At 43.7% G+C, this 17,324-nt stretch overlaps 2 protein-coding genes and 1 long non-coding RNA gene across 5 annotated transcripts; 2 read left to right on the forward strand and 1 right to left on the reverse strand.

Annotated features, from left to right (window-relative positions):
• Window positions 1-2,488: 2,488 nt before the first annotated feature.
• LOC127342682 (uncharacterized) lies at window positions 2,489-6,701 on the reverse strand. Its single transcript, XR_011755591.1, has 2 exons — window positions 6,236-6,701; window positions 2,489-4,418 (listed from the first exon to the last, which is right to left on the reverse strand). It is a non-coding gene; the product is annotated as an uncharacterized lncRNA (long non-coding RNA).
• Window positions 6,702-6,853: 152 nt separating this feature from the next.
• Window positions 6,854-13,940, forward strand: LOC127342683 (uncharacterized). 3 transcript variants are annotated; one of them, XM_051368674.2, is made up of 6 exons: window positions 6,854-7,432; window positions 8,022-8,145; window positions 11,036-11,110; window positions 11,842-12,072; window positions 13,289-13,422; window positions 13,532-13,940. In XM_051368674.2, the coding sequence occupies exons 2-5, from the start codon at window positions 8,116-8,118 to the stop codon at window positions 13,382-13,384; spliced, it is 432 nt and encodes a 143-aa protein (XP_051224634.1). In that variant the 5' UTR covers window positions 6,854-7,432; window positions 8,022-8,115; the 3' UTR covers window positions 13,385-13,422; window positions 13,532-13,940. The 3 variants fall into 3 exon arrangements, with proteins under 3 accessions (XP_051224634.1, XP_051224633.1, XP_051224632.1); XM_051368673.2 differs by having other exon boundaries at window positions 8,057-8,145; window positions 11,842-12,076; XM_051368672.2 differs by having other exon boundaries at window positions 6,855-7,432; window positions 11,842-12,076.
• A 419-nt stretch (window positions 13,941-14,359) lies between these two features.
• LOC127338429 (uncharacterized) lies at window positions 14,360-16,967 on the forward strand. Its single transcript, XM_051364540.2, has 3 exons — window positions 14,360-15,272; window positions 15,517-16,583; window positions 16,657-16,967. Exons 1-3 carry the CDS (start codon window positions 14,672-14,674, stop codon window positions 16,870-16,872), a joined length of 1,884 nt encoding a protein of 627 aa, XP_051220500.1. The 5' UTR covers window positions 14,360-14,671; the 3' UTR covers window positions 16,873-16,967.
• Window positions 16,968-17,324: the final 357 nt, after the last annotated feature.

The raw sequence follows: 17,324 nt of genomic DNA on the forward strand, positions 1-17,324 counted from the left end.
ATACATGAGAGAGTCAATATGGAGGCATCGAAGAGGGCAGATTTTGTGCGAAAGATTCATGTGAAGACTAAAGAGTTGATAGATAAGAAAGGCAAGAACAATGCTGCAAGAGTGAATAAGAAGCGCAAGGAGATGTTGTTCAAGCATGGTGATATGGTCTGGGTACATTTTCTTAAGGATAGGTTCCCAAAGCTACGGAAGTCCAAGTTGCTTCCTCGTGGTGCTGGTCCTTACAAAGTGCTTGCCAAGATCAATGATAATGCATACTCTATAGATCTTCCAATTGATGAGTTTGGTGTCAGTAATTCTTTCAATGTTGCTGATTTGACACCGTATGACGGAGAAGACCTTGGAGCGTCGAGGTCGACGCCTTTTGAAGGGGGGAGATGATGAGGACATCCCTACCAAACTACTACCTCCGTCATTGCAAGATGAAGACAATGTTGCTGCGAAGCTCAAGTCCGATGAAGTTATGATTGGACCCATTACAAGGGCTCGTGCGAAGCTACATAAACAACAAGTGAACTTGTTCCTAAGTGATACTTTGATCGATGAGAACTTTATACTGCCTAAGTCCTATTACTTACTCCCTCCGACCCAGGGCTTTAGGCGTGAAATTTTCAGCGCGGTTATTTAGGCAGTGATCGTGGGAGAGAAAAAAACGTAATGTTTCCGTTTCTGCCCTTCATGCACGCGCGTGATCTCGTCCAGGATCGATCGGCCTCCTCGCTTCTCGCACCCGGACGGCGCCATCTCTCTCTGTCTCCTCCCCTCGTTCTTCTCCCAGTGCATGCGCCGTTAATGTAGTTGCTGATCCATGGCACAAATTTGTGCCCAATCGGAGTAAAAAGGATCCTCAACCATTGGGGAAGAACGTGATGCCACGGATCCGCCAGAAATCGCACGGTGGAGATCGAAGGTGAATGCGGGAGAGGAGAGGAGACAGAGAATTCGAGCTCGTATAAGAGTTTCGCGCCATGGACGATCAGGTCGTCATCTTCCTCTTGTGTTCATTCTCTCGTTCTCCCTGTGTTCTTCGTCATGGATGCGGTTGATTTGAACGATCCAATCGATTGGGATGAACTGGATGATTTCGATGAGGAAGCTCGGGAACTTGCAGGCGATTTCTTTTTTCAGGTGGATAGCGACGAAGGGGGGTTTTTTTGGTCGATTTCGTTCACTGTTTCTTGGGGATTTTTTCTTTGCCGGTGAAGATTTGATTCTTACCTGGTTCTGTTTTGTGAGCAGATGACAGTAGTGACGACGAACACCCAGGAAACATGATGGACGTGGAGGTGACTGGGCGAGGACACGGTACTCTCGGCCTCACTGGTCTCCGTTCTGCCCAAAGATGGAGCACGGGCGAGTCTAGCGTTGTCGGAGCTGGCCGTCGCCCACAGTTTTTGGGCGAGTCGAGCACTGCCAGAGCTGCCCGTCACTAGTGCACAGTAGGGATTTAGGGGCACTTTGCCCTGGGGCATTTTTCAAAGTGCCCCTAAATAGCTCTCATTAGAGGCACTTTGGCTAAAATGCCCCTAATAACTTATCTACTGGGGCAGTTTGGAGAAGTGTCCCAATAGGTATATATTTATTGGGGCAGTTTGAAAAAGTGCCCCTGTAGGTGTACACCTATTGGGGCAGTTTGGAGAAGTGTCCATGTAGGTGTACACCTATTGGGGCAGTTTGGAGAAGTGCCCCTGTAGGTGTACACCTATTGGGGCAGTTTGGAGAAGTGCCTCTGTAGGTGTACACCTATTGGGGCAGTTTGGAGAAGTGCCCCAATAGATATACACCTACAGATCCCATTCGGAGAAGTGCTTCAATAGGTAGCAATCTACTGAGGCACTTTGACAAGAGTCCTAATTGGTGCCTGGTGCCTGAGGTTCAAGATAAATTGAAGTTCAATTTAAATTGTGTCTACTGAAACAATAAGTTATAAATAATATGATTGGCTACTAAACAATAACAATAAAATGATTGCCTACTACTAAACAACATAGCACAAGTAACAAAATTCTCAAAAATTGGAAGGCTTGTATTTTTAAAATTTACCATTCTGCAAAAAAAGAAGTTTACCTTCCTAAGAAGGTCCAAAATATAAGGAAAGCACGGCCAAAAAAAACACCAGGGAATGCACATAAAACTAGGTATATAGGCGAGCTACGCCTCGCCGTCTGCATCGTGGCTTCATATGGTTAGCGACATAGTAGATTTACTTGTGTTTCCTTATTCTTCTTCTTATAATAATAATACACTAATAAGAAAGAACTTCTAACTATCATTCTTTTGATTGCAAGTTCCCACGAAATCTCCATAAAAGGTTACGTCACGTAAATCCGCATCATCTAGTTTTGTCACCACAAAGAACACTGTAGCAGAAAACACAACTCTACATGTTATAGTCAAGGAGGAGCATATTTTATCCATATTTGTACCATATATATAGCTTCAACATAACAGGTTCAACCTTCTGGTGCAGACACTGGTGTGAATAGGGTAGACAACATCATGACCTCAATTTCACCTCTTAGTCCGCAACAAATAAAAAGTTTGTCGCTGTTGATACATTTATTCATAGGCTGGCCTAAAAAAAGGCAAATAGGATACAATCAAAATGGATGTAGTCCAGCAACCATAATGTCTCGGCATGAAACATATGGTCGACCTCTTTGTGCATTGTCAAACAAATTTTCTTCAATGCCGGCGACCAACAACCATCTACGAAATGTGAGGCAACAATAAATCAACGCCCGAGGCACTGCATTTTTTGGAAAATTGGTCAGATGGCATCAACTATATCCCCGGACTTCTCACTGCCCGTCGATTCTGTGGCAGAGGCTTCCTCAATTGAACATTATAAGTCACTGGGTTGAAAGGGCTAAACTAATAACCGTTTCCATACAAACCAAAACAGCAGGTGGAGTGTCTGATCCTGAAAGAAGAGCTGCATCAATCCCAGGTGACTCGACCCCCTTGTCGCCACTTCCTTGCCAGGCTTTAGCAAACAATAGGTGAGTATTACACAATGCAAACAGAAAAGCATGTAATAATCCTGAACCATGTTTTGCCGGCATCTGATCCAGATGATGCAAAGGCAGCAAAAATAATGTAGCCTTATTGGTAAAACCGAAGGACTTGGAAAGGGAGGTCTTCTCTAAGAATTACTACTATGAAATGGTGACACCCATGAACTAATTCCTCCAAACCAAAATAGAGATTTCCGCAGGCTCGATAGACACCACATATGGGTTTCAGTCACCGGAACATTAACACTTTTACTGATTTCAGTCTTGGCCTACTCCCTCTGTACCGATTTATAAGACGTTTTACCTGTACAGAGGTAATATATCACAAAATAAAACCACCTCAACAACAAAGCTTTCTCCTGCTGCAATATAATAATTATTTGAAGTAAACTAAAATCCTATTAAGTAGGCTCGTGGTTTAGTTTGAGCATGCTCCTCGGAATACCTCTAAACAGTATCTTCTAGAATTAACTTCCAAGTACAACCATCACATGAAAGAAAACACCAGTTCTGGTTGCGCTGCAAGTCATCGATCTTAGTTTTGCATACAAACAGTTTACACTGTGAAACACAATGCAATGTCGTATTTAAAGGTAAACTGTCGAGTAAACAACAAATACTTACCAATCCTGTATGTAGATTCATAACACGCAACTCTTATATAGTGGTCATCTCAACTCCATTTGAAACTAAGGTATTTCATAGATAATCAGATTACTTTAATTTTATGATTTTCATATGCTTCTTGATAGAGGATTGAGCCGAGAAGGTCAATTTTTGTTTTGCATTATACTCAGTACTCACATATGTAATATTCTTTTAAACAAATTTAAATTCAGAATTTTATCCCAGTCATCTGCAAACAATTCTCTGAGCACCAACTTGGATCAAAGCATGGTACTTGATGGGGGTGAGAGACGGCACATTCCTAAGTCTATGGATGGAGTGGGCTCCGAAATTTGTACATGTCCTGGTGACAGGTGATTTAGCCAAGCATGTGTCATAATGGAATTGCTACCGTTCCATTTTTTCTGATAATAGCATCGCATAGGATGTGCCAAGAGTACCAATACGGCTGCAATTATTCTGATACCTGTTCTTATAAACATTTTATATTTAAATTATTCTGATCATTTCAGCTTTCTAATATCTGAAGCAATAGCATATCGTCACCAAGATAAAACCGCCAGGAAGCTTAGAATTTTGAAATAGAGCATCTGTCGTTGGAATGTACATACCTGCTCAGAACATTCTGTATTTCTTCTTGATCATGCTCGATGGTCCTGAGCCATTGAATAAGTGTCATGCATGCCCATTGTGGCATGGCTTCCGTACGACAGCGAACATGGTTTGCCCCCATGGATTCTGCATCTGGCAGCCATGACAGCGCACCTAGATAAGGAGGGTGTCAGAACACTGCCATGAGATGCAACCGTTGACATTGCCATCACCTCATACCCATCATTTGCGGACGAGTGGTATATGAAACATATAAAAGTAGGGCGAGGTAAAGATTATACAAAGAAATAATGAACACTGCATAAAGTTTAAAGCTGCCATTTATTTCCTTCTAGCATTTCTATCGACAAGGGAATTCACTTTTAACTGAATCATTCAGCCTGCTCTCTCCTCACAGTAAGAATGATATGCTACACTATAAGGATGAACATATTGCAGTTTGATCCTATTTGCTATAGGACAAGGAATAAACTAACATCTATGACAACAGCAGGAAAAGTAATACTCCAATAATTCTGATAGATCATTTAATATGAATGTGGCATGAAATAACCTGCTACTTTGTTGGTTTCGTGAAGTTGAGCAACAATCAGAAATTTACAATACCCTTCAGTTTCTGGATAGAACAGTCAATATAAATGAAACTATATGGATCTTGGATATCTTGATGCTGGCAATAAGATCACCAGCTCCACCTCTATCACAAGAAGACATACTCTCAACTTCGTTCATGATGAGTACAGGTCACAACTTAGGCTTCTTTGTTAAGTTGTTTATTGTGGAAGGGACTTTCATGGTGAAATTTATTGATGGTTGTTAAGTTGTCAGTATAAGGTTATTCTTTGAAGTTAAACATAAAGGCATTGAACTCACATGGATTGCTCTAGGAAACAGAGCCTGCCATGCCACATGGAGTGCGTTATGTCAGCATGATCTTTTCTCCTCTGTAAAATCTTATTTTTAAAAGATAACTACATCATAAGTTCTCCTATGATTTTCCTCAGAAAACAAGTTTTCGTATTCTTCTGTAACAGCTAGAGAAGATACGTTTCAGTGCTTAGGATGTTATTTGGCTTGGTGCTTTGCGTTTTAGTTGTTCACACCCCGTTCTTACATTGGTCTTATTGGTGTATTTCTGACCAAATGCATACATTATGATCAAGTAGCATACTCTGAATTCTGGGACATGGATGTATTAAAGCCCTACTACTTAACAGATATCTAACTAATTTAATAGATTTAACAACATATTTCTAATCTATTAATGCCTTAATTTCTTACCAATAGCTATCTAGCAATAATGCTCTTAGTTTTAATTTGATTCTTTTTTTTTTGCAGATTGCCATTGCATTAGTGATGTGTTTGACAGTACATTATTCAGTTCTAATGGCAGGTAGTGAAGTAGTACGGATCCAGCAGCAAATGGGTGGATTGAAGCATCCTCCTCAGATGTACAGTGGTGCCCCAGTAAAAGCACCAATGCAACTCCGGCCACTCCATCTCACATCAGGTTGGATCTTCCACCTTAATCCAATGTATTGGTAAGAATAAAACTTGGTGGTTCACAGATGTATTTATCGAACGCATAGAATCTGTGGATTACCCTGGATGGCTGGAGTGCTGATGTGCTTAGATTGATCATATATTTAGTATGAAGTGGATATGTTGATCATATTAGAATATAGTTATTAATTTAGCTAAAGAAATTAAGATATCAAAGTTGAAGTCTGGGTGTATTGAAGCACTCCTCACGCAAGTTGCTTTCTACAAGTAATTTACAGGAATGTGTGTTGAATCCTAATGTGTTGCTTCTTCACTACTTCTAAACAATGTTGCTCCTCATGGTTTTGATCTCTATGGTCTGTACTACACTCTAACTTATCTCAACTACACTTCCACAGACAGTCAAAAACACACACTGAAGTAGTTAGTACTAACAGTCCGATACACAAGTGAGTTGATTTCGCTACCTTGTTGATGGTGGGGATGATGGAGCTTTTGTTGGGCTTCCTGCGCTCATTGTTATTGCACTGCGACCGCTTCTTGCCGCCGACGTCGATGCACAACTGTGGATCAGCACCGTCGTCTGTGCCAGGTTGTGGATCACCGCCATCGATCTCTTGGCCGTCCACCCTCCCCACGCCGTCCGTGCCAGGATGTGGCTCTCCGCCATCGAACCATATCTTGCTTGCCTTCATTTCCGGCCTAGCCTCCGGCTGCCCGTCGCCGACCAAGATGGGAATCGAGGGAGGAGCCGACGAACCGACCAAGAAGGGGAGCGCTGGAGGTGGGGAAGTAGTAGAGGGAGAAGGAAAGGCCGTCGGAACCGGAGGAGGAAGGGCGTCCATGGCGGCGCTCCGGTCGCGGGGGAACCTATCGGGTCGCTCTGTCTCGCCGCATCGCTTGGGAGGAAGACCTAAAATCGCAGCACTATGCGGCAACTGCGGGCCGGCCCGCATATGCCGTTCTTTTTCCTTAACTTTCCGTGGGAGCCCGCAGATGAAGTTAAATGGGCCCAAATTCGTAGCGCCGCGGACAGCCCGTTACCGCCTGCACCCTGAGTCAACCGTCAACGCCCCTGCGATCCTCTCGCACGCGCCCGTCGATCCTCTTCCCCCCTGCGATGCCGCGGCCGCCGACGCCGACGCCGCCAGCTGCAACCGCCGGTACCTGCCGCATCCGCCGCCATCGTAGACCGGTGAAACTCCCGCGTCTCTCCTCTGCCACTTTCCCCGCTGCCACGATGGACGCCCGTGCCCGCACGCATGGCTACGCGAAACCCTAGCCTCGCAGCTTGGGTTCGCCGGCGCTGCTCCGGCTGCCTCCCGCCGATGTCGGCGCCCCGGCGTGACGCCTCCATGAACCCCTCCGCTGGATCCATGCCTCAGCACCACCCTACATCACTCAAGCGCGCGTGCCCGCGAAACCCTAGCCGTGGGGCTCGGGCTCGCAACACGGTGCCCGCGCCCGCGCCGCCACTACTCCCCTTCGTCGACCACGAGCTTCCCTGCTTCCCTAGTCTCCTGCTACCCGACGTCGACGACTACCACATGTTGTTGTTGCCTAGGTGGCCGGGGCCCCTCCCCACCGTGGTGCAGTGGTAGGCTGCAGCTTCCCGCCCCTCTTCTTCAGCGACCTCGATTGCTTCCTCCACGGCTACTACCACTGTGAGCTATTTCTTCTCCCTCAATCTCTCTTGTGCACTGTGATGGTTCGGCAAGGAGCTGTTGTTAGTTTTAGGTTTAGGATTATGGTGATTATCTCCTGAACAATTGCTGTGTTGTCATGTTGCTGGTACATGACCGTGGTGATGTTCTGATTTGGTTCTAGCTGCTGGTATTCTAGTGAATGGATAATTGATTGGTTAATAGTGTCCTGGTTACTTCTAGTTGATATTGTGTAGTAGATCAGATGCTCTAATTATTTCTTGTACTGATATGCACTTCTCCTAGTATGAATCATGAAATAGAATTTAGTTTGACAGGTTTGTACTTGCTACTTCGCTTGTATTAGCTAGAGATGCCCTGGTTAGGCTCTAGCTGTTGTGGTATGTATGCATAGATGATCTACTTATTCAATCTAGCTGTTGTGGTATGTATTTCAGTATTTGTTGTTTATCACATTTTCAGTTGTTCTACACCACTCTCCCTTTGTTTTTTATGCATGTTTGATATCGAAATCTAATCGTGCATGGAGCTCTTGGTGACTGGAAATTGGTCTATCTAGAAAATAGTTGATTTCTGGCAATTGTCTCAGGCTCCTCGCTTCTTAAGTTTGTCCATGAATTTCAGCTAGGCCATAAAGACAAAAGTTTGAGCAATAAACGGGGTGTCTGTTCTGACTAAAAAAGATGTGCGACGGAATCATCTTCAGATCTCAGGTGACCTACTTGGATGGCTTTTATTACTCCTATATGATTTTTCCCCTTGCTATATGCTATAGTGCAATTATACGGATATGTGTACGTGTGATCGTGAGAGAAATCTTCAGTTATTTTATTTAAGAAACATTGGTTCATGTGGTTTACCTTTGCTGTGCCTTTTCTATACATGTACTGTTATTTTCTTGCTAGCTCCGCCTTTGTGCAGTCTTGGCTGCCATTTCCCTATACGGAAGTGAAGAGCATAGAGATGATAAGCACATATAATTTGGGTATTAGTTGGTCAACCTTAGGGAGAGATGTCATAATCATCAGAAGTGATTGGTTTATTCAATTTTGTTTCCTCTGTTTTCAACAGTACCAGACTACACCCCATTGTTGGGGTGATATGGACAGCGTGGAACAGAGTAGGCATTGTTGATCTCTGGAAGATGACCCTTTTCTGCCGCAACAAATTCACATGGACCATTTCCTCTAACAAAACCCCAGCCTCAGGACATAGACGATTCCCTGAATGCACCGTCATTATTGATCTTAACATAATTATGCAACCAGCCAGGATAACTTTAGTTATAGAGTCCTTGTTCCTCCTCTCCATCGAGCTCATCTGCATTTCTTGTTTATAGCCAGCATTTACCTTATTTCATTCAGCCCACCAGATTCATAACAAGCAGCAAACAGTGAGCGTTCCACTTCCTTAAATCTGAAATTTTATCCAAAAAAGTGTAGCACTTGAGCATTTCGGGAGCAGTTCTCTTGTATCTTCCAGATTTAGCTTCCTCCATTTTAGTTTGACATTGCATTTACAATAACATCGCATCCATCTTCATTAAACCTGACACATTAAGGACATTTGGTATCCACATCTAACCCCCTTAGTTTCAGTTTCATGAGCAGGGGCGGAATATTTGTGGCCACTCTCCATATTATGTATAATATTTTTCGTCGAGGAAAGCGACCATATTTTTTCCAATTGACATTATTACCAGAGTTAGTAGAACTTACTTGGAGGCCACTTAATAACTTATGAACTCCGTGGTGCATTGCCAACTTATATGCATATTTGACTGAAAAGATGCCCTCATAGTCATGCCATGCAGGGAACAAACTGCAGTGCTCATGGCATATTCGAACCAGCAGTTTGCACCAAAAATGAATGGCAGCATGCACCTAAATATTGATCAAGGACACAGTTGCAAGCATGGTGGAAAAAGTTTCCTCGAAGAAGGGATCTGAACCTGCAGTTAGCAACTTAGAGGACGCAATTCATGATTGCACACATTCTATAAGAACACGATAACCAGAAGTGCCTTTTGCAAGAGCCTCCCCTTGGTCAATCTCATTTTTTGATGCACAAGGAATGCAAGTTGGAGGTCGTCATTGTCCTCTATGTCACCTCTCGCCCAGCCGATGTAATCTTCGTCTACTATCTCCTCTCTCCTTCAATCGCACAGGTCAGATGGAACAACACACGTAGAAGCAGCGCAAACAGCACCTTCTGAGCATCAGGCATCAGCTCACCTGAGGGGCGACGACGTCGACAATCTCCTAAACAGAGGCGAGGTAGATAAGATCCCAGAGGGCTGCTTCGAGGTCCCCAGGCTGGACCTTGGGTGCGTACAACCCGACCTCCTGTAGGATGTGGACGCCTCATCTGGCCCACACTTCCGGCCCCTAGGGGTGCCGCACTGTCGCGTCCACCGCGAACGCTCGGCCACGGCGTTGACGCCCAAGAAGCGGCGCACAGAGCGGTGCAAGAGTTCGGGCGGGGCAGGCTTGGCGCCAGCGGCCCTCCGCACGGCGAGGAATAGCCATCTGCTGTTGTGATCGGGTAGATCCTGAGTGGGGGATGGATGGAACAAGATGGAGAAGAGGGATCAGAATTGAGTCGCTTCAGCTCAGAAGCCACCGCCTCCCTATTCAGCGGTGGCCAAGCCCTAGCTAACCTCCATGTAGGCCCAACGAGCTGAACCAGACGGTCAATTCTACCAACAGCCAATTAGGCAATTATTACAACTCACTGCTAGTAGGTCCATCGAAAGCGACACCCAAATCCACCACAGGAGCGCAGGACCCTGGGACAGGGATGGCACCCGCAGGGTATGGGTACGGGTAGAGCCATCCCATACCCGTACCCGTCACCTTTATTCTTACCCGTCACCCGTACCCATACCCGTCAACGGGTACAAGTTTTTCCCATTCCTGTCACCCGACAGGGTAAATGGGTACCCGCTGGTAAAAATACCCGCGCTTACAACATATTAAATTAATTAAAAAAATATGACAAGAGGTGAAGCGATCCTAGATAGGGGTCTAATCCTCACTAACCTACCAATGATTGTGAGACTGGGAAGCGTGAGGTTCAACCTAGCAACATGAAGGCGTGATTAGGGAAAAATTAAGTAGTTTAGAATATTGCAGTGGCCTACTTGTTAATTTTAGATGGGTACATGGGTACGCGGGTATGGGTTCTATGATCCCGTACCCGTACCCACTCTACCCGACGGGTATGATATTTTTCCATTTACAAACCCATGGGTAATATTTTGTCCCAAACCCGTACTCCTATTGGGTTTTTACCCGGCGGGTACGCGGGTCATGGGTACCCATTGCCATCCTGGGAGCTTAGTGCTCTTAGGAGATAAAGGGGGTTTAATAAGGCTATTTGTTGCAGTGTCGTATTGACCAACTGTATGCTAAAATTTGCGGTGTTGTTCACTTTATAATTAGTTTTCAGATCCATGGACCAGATGCTTATGCTCAATGTGCAATGAGATTAAAAAATTATGCATTACAGATAAATCTTTATTATGGTGGTTTCGAGCATGCTTCAGTTTTTTTACTCTGCAAATTCTGCATCTGATTTTGTTATAACACTATTAAAATGCAGGTTCATGGACAACATATGGCGTGTCTGATCTCATCTCTGGATATGAACAATATCTTCAAGGCAAAGGTTTTGGAGGTCAGGATGTTTCATGATTGAAACTACAGAATAATAGCTCAAAATGCATAGCCTCATTCAGTTTGAGCGAATAAATGGGCTCTCATGTTAAAAAATATTGCTTTGGCATGCTACAATATATAATTTTATTCAGGATGTGCTGGAGATGCAATTTTAGAAAATAGTTAATTTCCCATGTTTTTGTTCATCAAGTAAATGTACTAGAACACTGAAGTTGATATTTTCTTCACATTTCTTAAATCTTTTGCTAGGAACAAATTCCTTAGCAAACATCAGCTCTTCAATGCTTTACTGGGAAGAGGGTGTATCTTGAGTTTCCACATTATCAGGAGTCCACGGTTGCATGATTTATGTGTCAATTCAAGTTTAGGTAGACAACATTTAGTTAGACAATCGTAGATCACCTGAGGATGAGTTGATCTGTGCACCAAGAATCAGTATATATACTCTCTTTTTTGTTCATTCATTTCTGCTTTGTTCCTCTTGAATTGCTGGGTCATTCTGGATAGACACGATTGTGGGCCATGAACGAAGCTTTGTGGCAATCAACTAATGCTCTGCTATGTTCACCAAGCAATTGCATATCATGGATTTTGTACTACTCAAAACACAAATAACATGCCAATAGCATGAATATACATAGTGGGTGTGAACTTCTAATTCACAACAACAAAATATTGCAAATTTTAGATTATTGAAGAAACTGAGCAAGATTCTCTTCATGTTTGCAGGACCTTCAGGACAGCGGCAGCAGTACGACTGAACCAAAAGCTCAAGAAGCCTGGCAAAAATTGCCATGTGTACTGGATGGCAAAAATTGCTATGCGCAAGAATTCAAGAAGCCTGGCAAGAATTACCAATTGCATTCTATCCAGCACCTGCTGCTTATTGGGGTTGCATGGTTCCGCGAAACCATCAGGAGCTACCCGTTTTTTAGGATGTACCCTAGGAAAACATCTGGAGTAAGTGAGTATTACCTTCATGTCATTCTTCTCCATGTTTATTGCCAGTACATAGAGAAACCACTTGAAAGCACCTACCCTTTTTTGTTTGCCAAATCAAGTGTGGTTAAGATATTGCACCAGTAAGTGCATGATATATATACCTGAGTTTTTGCCGATGATATATATACCTATTCTTGTAAATTTCTGCACAAGAGCTTTTGGCAGCTGCTGCATTATTCACTTGTGCGTTGAGTGTTTTATTTGACAAGTGAGTGGGTGATGTCAGTTTTGGCTCTATACATATTTACTGGCCAGGTGGGAGTAATCATGGTTTTAAAGGCGCCAAGGCGTCCTAAGGCGAAGGGGGGCGCTCTGATGCTTAGGCAACGCCTAGGTGCCTAAGGCGGGTGTTTTTCTAAGGCGGAGGGGGAGTGCATGGACGCTGAGGCGACGCCTTTAAAACCATGGGAGTAATAAGATAATGATGTACAAGTCAGTGATGTGAGATCTTGATTTGAGTTCCACTGCAGTACAGTACCGGATGTTTGGGATCATTTCGTTCTATGTTATGTGCAAAACATCGTGGCAATAAATAATCTAGTTAATTGTTATATATGCCATACCATGTTGTATCCATGATGTAGCTTTGTTAGGTTTTAAGCTGGAGGATAACTTCAACCAAAACTTAAAGTTATGGAGTTAAGAATGCGACTGAAAAAATAGCCGTTGTTATTTGTATAAACTTTCAACATTGTTAAGCGGCGCTGCAAGTTCAGAAACTAGTGGAATCATAATGTTACACTCCTACAAATATTGGAAGTTGTTGTCAATGTTCTCATGCTCTGAATATTCTTCTACTCCTGCAAATATTGCAAGTTAGTGTCAATATTGTACTGCTACTCAATGGAGTAAAAATATAACAAGTTACTGTCAGTTGCTACTGTTATTCTTTGAATTAAACAAGAGTAGTTACTATCAAACTAGAGTCCTGTCGTTTACTACTGTGAAACTAGAGTACTGTCAATTGCTACTGCTAGGAATTTTATGCCTCATACAAGGGAAGGCTTGCCACATTTGTGTGTGCCCCTACCTAAAGATGTCTTATTTATTTCTGGAGAAAATGCTCAATTTATGCCCTGTCTGATTCTTCCAAACTGAAGATGCTCAACTGGGCTTTGTTTTAATTTTTCCATTTCAGTTTTTATTGGATTAACTCATATTAGTGCCCTTGCAGATGGGAAGGACATTGCACCAATGCGAAACTGGAAGGTCGATCCAAATGCTTGCAACCCATTCCATATATGCGCCTCGTACTGCTTCGATTATTTGAATGAAGGCTCGGAGCGCCGATAGCTCCAAGCAAGCCAGGTGTGTTCCTTAACTTACCCCGAACCTGCTAGTGGTTTATATGTGAATATTTCTCACATCTGAAGTGGAAATTTCTCTTATGTCTGTTCATCCTGACTTGACTGCACAGGCACTAGGTGATGTTGTAGTGGATGAAGAAGCCCCAGGTAGCAATGGTGTCAGTTTCTTGGAGGAGCAGTTAAACATCCATGATGTTGCTTCAGCAAGCAATCCTAACTTGACTGCACAGGAAGACGAATCAATTGATGCTGCAGTAGAAGAGGAGCTTGATCTTGAAATATCAGAAGAAGCTCCTGATAAGTATGGTGAAGAGATGACATCCTTCACTTAGAAGAAGCTCCTGATAACTACGGTGTATTATTGATGAATGCAGAACACTAGTTTAGCCGTAAGTTCAGTTTCTTACATTGAACAGGTGGTTAACTGCTCACTGACCCATACATTTGGAGGGCAATATATGCTTAGCAATCATCATTTGCGGCAACGTCATGCAATCAAATGTGGTTTTTCTTTCACCATTCTACTATGAGAACCCACAAATTCCAGATTCTTGTTTATGTTGGATGATGCGATTACTTCTGCATTATTGTTCACTGTGCTAGCTCTATTGGACTAAGGTGCATTACTGTTTATATTGCCTCTAATTAGATTTTCTGAAACTTTTTCGAAGTGCCTCTAAACATGGTTTTGGGGCAATTCTTAGAGTTACTTCAAATTATCTTTTGGGGCATTTCTTGGAGTTGCTTCTAATTGTGTTTAGGGGCACATCTGAAACTGCCCCTAAGAACATTTTGGGGCAAATCTCAAACTGCTGCTAAAGATATTTAGAGGCATATTTCAAACTGCACCTAAAAACATTTGGAGGCACATCTTAAACTGCCCCTAAAAACATTTAGAGGCAAAATTTAAAGTGCCCCTAAAACCTTTAGGGGCACAACTCAAAGTACCCCTGAAAACATTTAGAGACAGTTTTCAAAGAGCCCCTAAAAACAATTAGAGGCACAAATCGAAGTGCCTCTGAAAACAATTAGAGGCAAAACTCAAAGTGCCCCTGAAAATCTTTAGAGGCACAATTCAAAGTGCCCCTGAAAACATTTTAGGGTAGTTTTCAAAGTGCCCCTAAATGTATTTGGGGCATTTCATTCAAAGTGCCCCTATTTCAATTAGGGACACAAGCATCCGGGGCACTTTTTATAGTGCCTCTAAAAATAAATAGGGGCACTTTGACTATCTATTGGGGCAGTTTGAAATGCCTCTAAATCTATACCGTACAGTAGTGCGTGGCCAAGACCGAGACGACGACGAAGCTGCCCGTGGCCAAGACCGAGACGACGACGAAGCTTCCCGTGGCCAAGACCGAGACGACGATGAAGCTTCCCGTGGCCAAGACCGAGACGACGACAAAGCTGCCTGTGGCCAAGACCGAGACGACGACGAAGCTGACCGAGAAAATGAACTCGTTCGGTATCCGCTGTTCGACGGCGTGTTCATGTTCGCGAGTCAGCCCATCAGCGGACGAGGCCGTCTTGGCCTATCCGGCCGTGGCCGAGGAAGTTGTCCACCGTTCAGAGGAGCAGCTGCTGCTGGTCATGGAGCTGCAGGGCGTGGTGGTCGCGGTAGAGGGGGAGCTGCATGGCGTGGTGGTCGCGGTAGAGGAGGAGCTGCAGGCCGAGGTGCTCGTGGAGGAGCAACTTCAGGCGGCGTAGGTCGCGGACGAGGGGCAGCTGCAGGCCGAGGTGCTCGTGGAAGAGGTGCAGGGCGTGGTGGTCGCGGAAGAGGGGGAGCTGCTGGGAGTGGAGACGGTGATGTTGAAGGAGACGATCAGCCGACTGGAGAAGAACGTGCAGCAGGTACGTAGTGCTACAGATGCTATCTGTTTCATGCAAATTGTACTGTTCACATGCAAAAAGAATAGTGCTGGTACTGATCACATGCAAATGGAGTAGTACATGAACATTTAGAATTTCTTTGCAACGACCAAGTATTTTGAATTTTAATTGAAGCAATCTTGATCCTACTGGTATTTTTTTTGCAATGAACAAGTTCTTTCAATTCTAAATAAACCACTGTTGATGGTACTGTTGCTTTTTGCAGTTGTGCCGTTAGGACGACTGGTGAACAGCCGTAGAGTTTATAGTGACGAGGACAAAAGGAAAATATATGCTGCCCTTCTCCGTAGAACCTCGCCAGATGTGTTGAATAATGGTGTGACAAAGGCAGTGGCCGCCAAGTTCATGGTACCCTTGCGAGTTGTGCAACGGGTCTGGAATGATGGTTTAGGTGGCATTGAAAATATTTGTAACAAAAAGCCTTTGAATTGTTGGTGCAAAAGAGTGGAATTTAATCCCGATGCAATGAAACTAGTGCCACCTTCGAAGAGGACAACTTTGAAAGACCTAGCTTATGAGCTAGGCATGTCAAAGAGCACATTACAGAGGCGTTTCAAGGAGAAGGAGTTTAGAAGACACTCAAATGCCATCAAGCCTAGAATCACCGACGACAACAAGAAAGCAAGGGTTCGGTATGCACTATCTATGCTACACCCCGATAGCGAAGATCCAAAATTTCAAGGCGGGTACAACATCGTGCATATGGATGAGAAGTGGTTTTACAAGACGAAGGGCTCTCAAAATTATTATTTGGGCAATGATGAAGAAGAACCATACCGTTCATGCCAAAGCAAACACTACATTGACAAGGTTATGTTCCTATGTGTCACTACTAGGCCAAGGTTTGATGCGGATGGCAATTGCACATTTGATGGTAAGATTGGTATGTTCCCCTTTGTGACCGAGAAGCCGGCGGAACGTCGTAGTGGCAACCGCGCGAGGGGAACAATGGAAACCAAACCATTAAATGTTACACGGCTTGTTAGTCGAGAGTACCTTATTCAAAAAGTTTTGCCCGCTATCAAGGAGAAGTGGCCATTGGAGGATAGATGGAGCCCAATATTCATTCAACAAGACAACGCGAAGACACATGTATTGCCAAATGATCCTGAATTTTTAGAGGCGGCTACTGCCGGAGGGTGGAACATTAGCCTCATTTGTCAACCTCCTAACTCACCGGATACCAATATCCTAGATTTGGGTTTGTTCGCCGCTCTCCAATCATTGTTTCAAAAAAAGTCTCCAACTTCTATTCTTGACATTCTCATGAAGGTACACAATTTTATGTTATTTTTACTTCAACCGTTGCAATACTTCTTGTACTAATCTTGATATTGTAATGAAGGTGCAACAAGCATGGAACGAGTACCCGGCCGAGAGGAGCAACCGTGTCTTTTTGACACATCAAACATGCATGGTGGAGATCATGAAGCTTATGGGGGAGCACCGGTACAAGATACCACACATTAGGAAGGGAGTTCTACAAAGATTAGAAATACTACCCGAAGTGCTACATGTTGATCACGCCATTGTAAACGCGGCTAGAGAGTTCATTATCTAGAGAGTTCGTCATTTAAACGCGGCTAGAGAGCATGCAATGTTTTGTTGTAATGGAGTTATCTTGTACCCAAAATTGCAACTTTGATGTAATGGAGCTGTCCTATGGATGAAATAAGTTTTATGCGCTTTACAAATGGCAATGCCCATAATTTTGTCAATTCCCAAACTTTCCATAACACAAAGAACATGTCACACATGGCAATGCCCATAATTTTTGTAATTCCCATAATTTGCATAACACAAGAACTCATGTCACACATAGGCATAACACAAATACTCATAACATAAGGAACTCATCTATTCTCCACGATAGCGGTAGAAGCCTTTGTCGTCAAGGAAAAAGTTTGGATGGTGAATGTCAAACATAACATCGAATATGACTTGCTCACCGTCTGTGAGAAAATCATGTTGATGCACTTCTTGTCCATTCATAGCAAAATCTTCCACTCCTTC

Source organism: Lolium perenne, chromosome 3 (assembly GCF_019359855.2).
Source record: "Lolium perenne isolate Kyuss_39 chromosome 3, Kyuss_2.0, whole genome shotgun sequence".
NCBI classification, from domain to species: Eukaryota; Viridiplantae; Streptophyta; class Magnoliopsida; order Poales; family Poaceae; genus Lolium; species Lolium perenne.

Excerpts from the sequence above, each read along its gene's own strand:
- LOC127342683 (XM_051368673.2), top strand. The coding sequence starts at position 8,116 with ATGTGCGACGGAATCATCTTCAGATCTCAG. Across the intron at positions 8,146-11,035 it reads GAATCATCTTCAGATCTCAG|GTTCATGGACAACATATGGC; the intron begins GTGACCTACTTG and ends ATTAAAATGCAG. Across the intron at positions 12,077-13,288 it reads TAGGAAAACATCTGGAGTAA|ATGGGAAGGACATTGCACCA; the intron begins GTGAGTATTACC and ends GTGCCCTTGCAG.
- LOC127338429 (XM_051364540.2), top strand. The coding sequence starts at position 14,672 with ATGCCTCTAAATCTATACCGTACAGTAGTGCGTGGCCAAGACCGAGAC. Across the intron at positions 15,273-15,516 it reads TGGAGAAGAACGTGCAGCAG|TTGTGCCGTTAGGACGACTG; the intron begins GTACGTAGTGCT and ends TGCTTTTTGCAG. Across the intron at positions 16,584-16,656 it reads TTCTTGACATTCTCATGAAG|GTGCAACAAGCATGGAACGA; the intron begins GTACACAATTTT and ends ATTGTAATGAAG.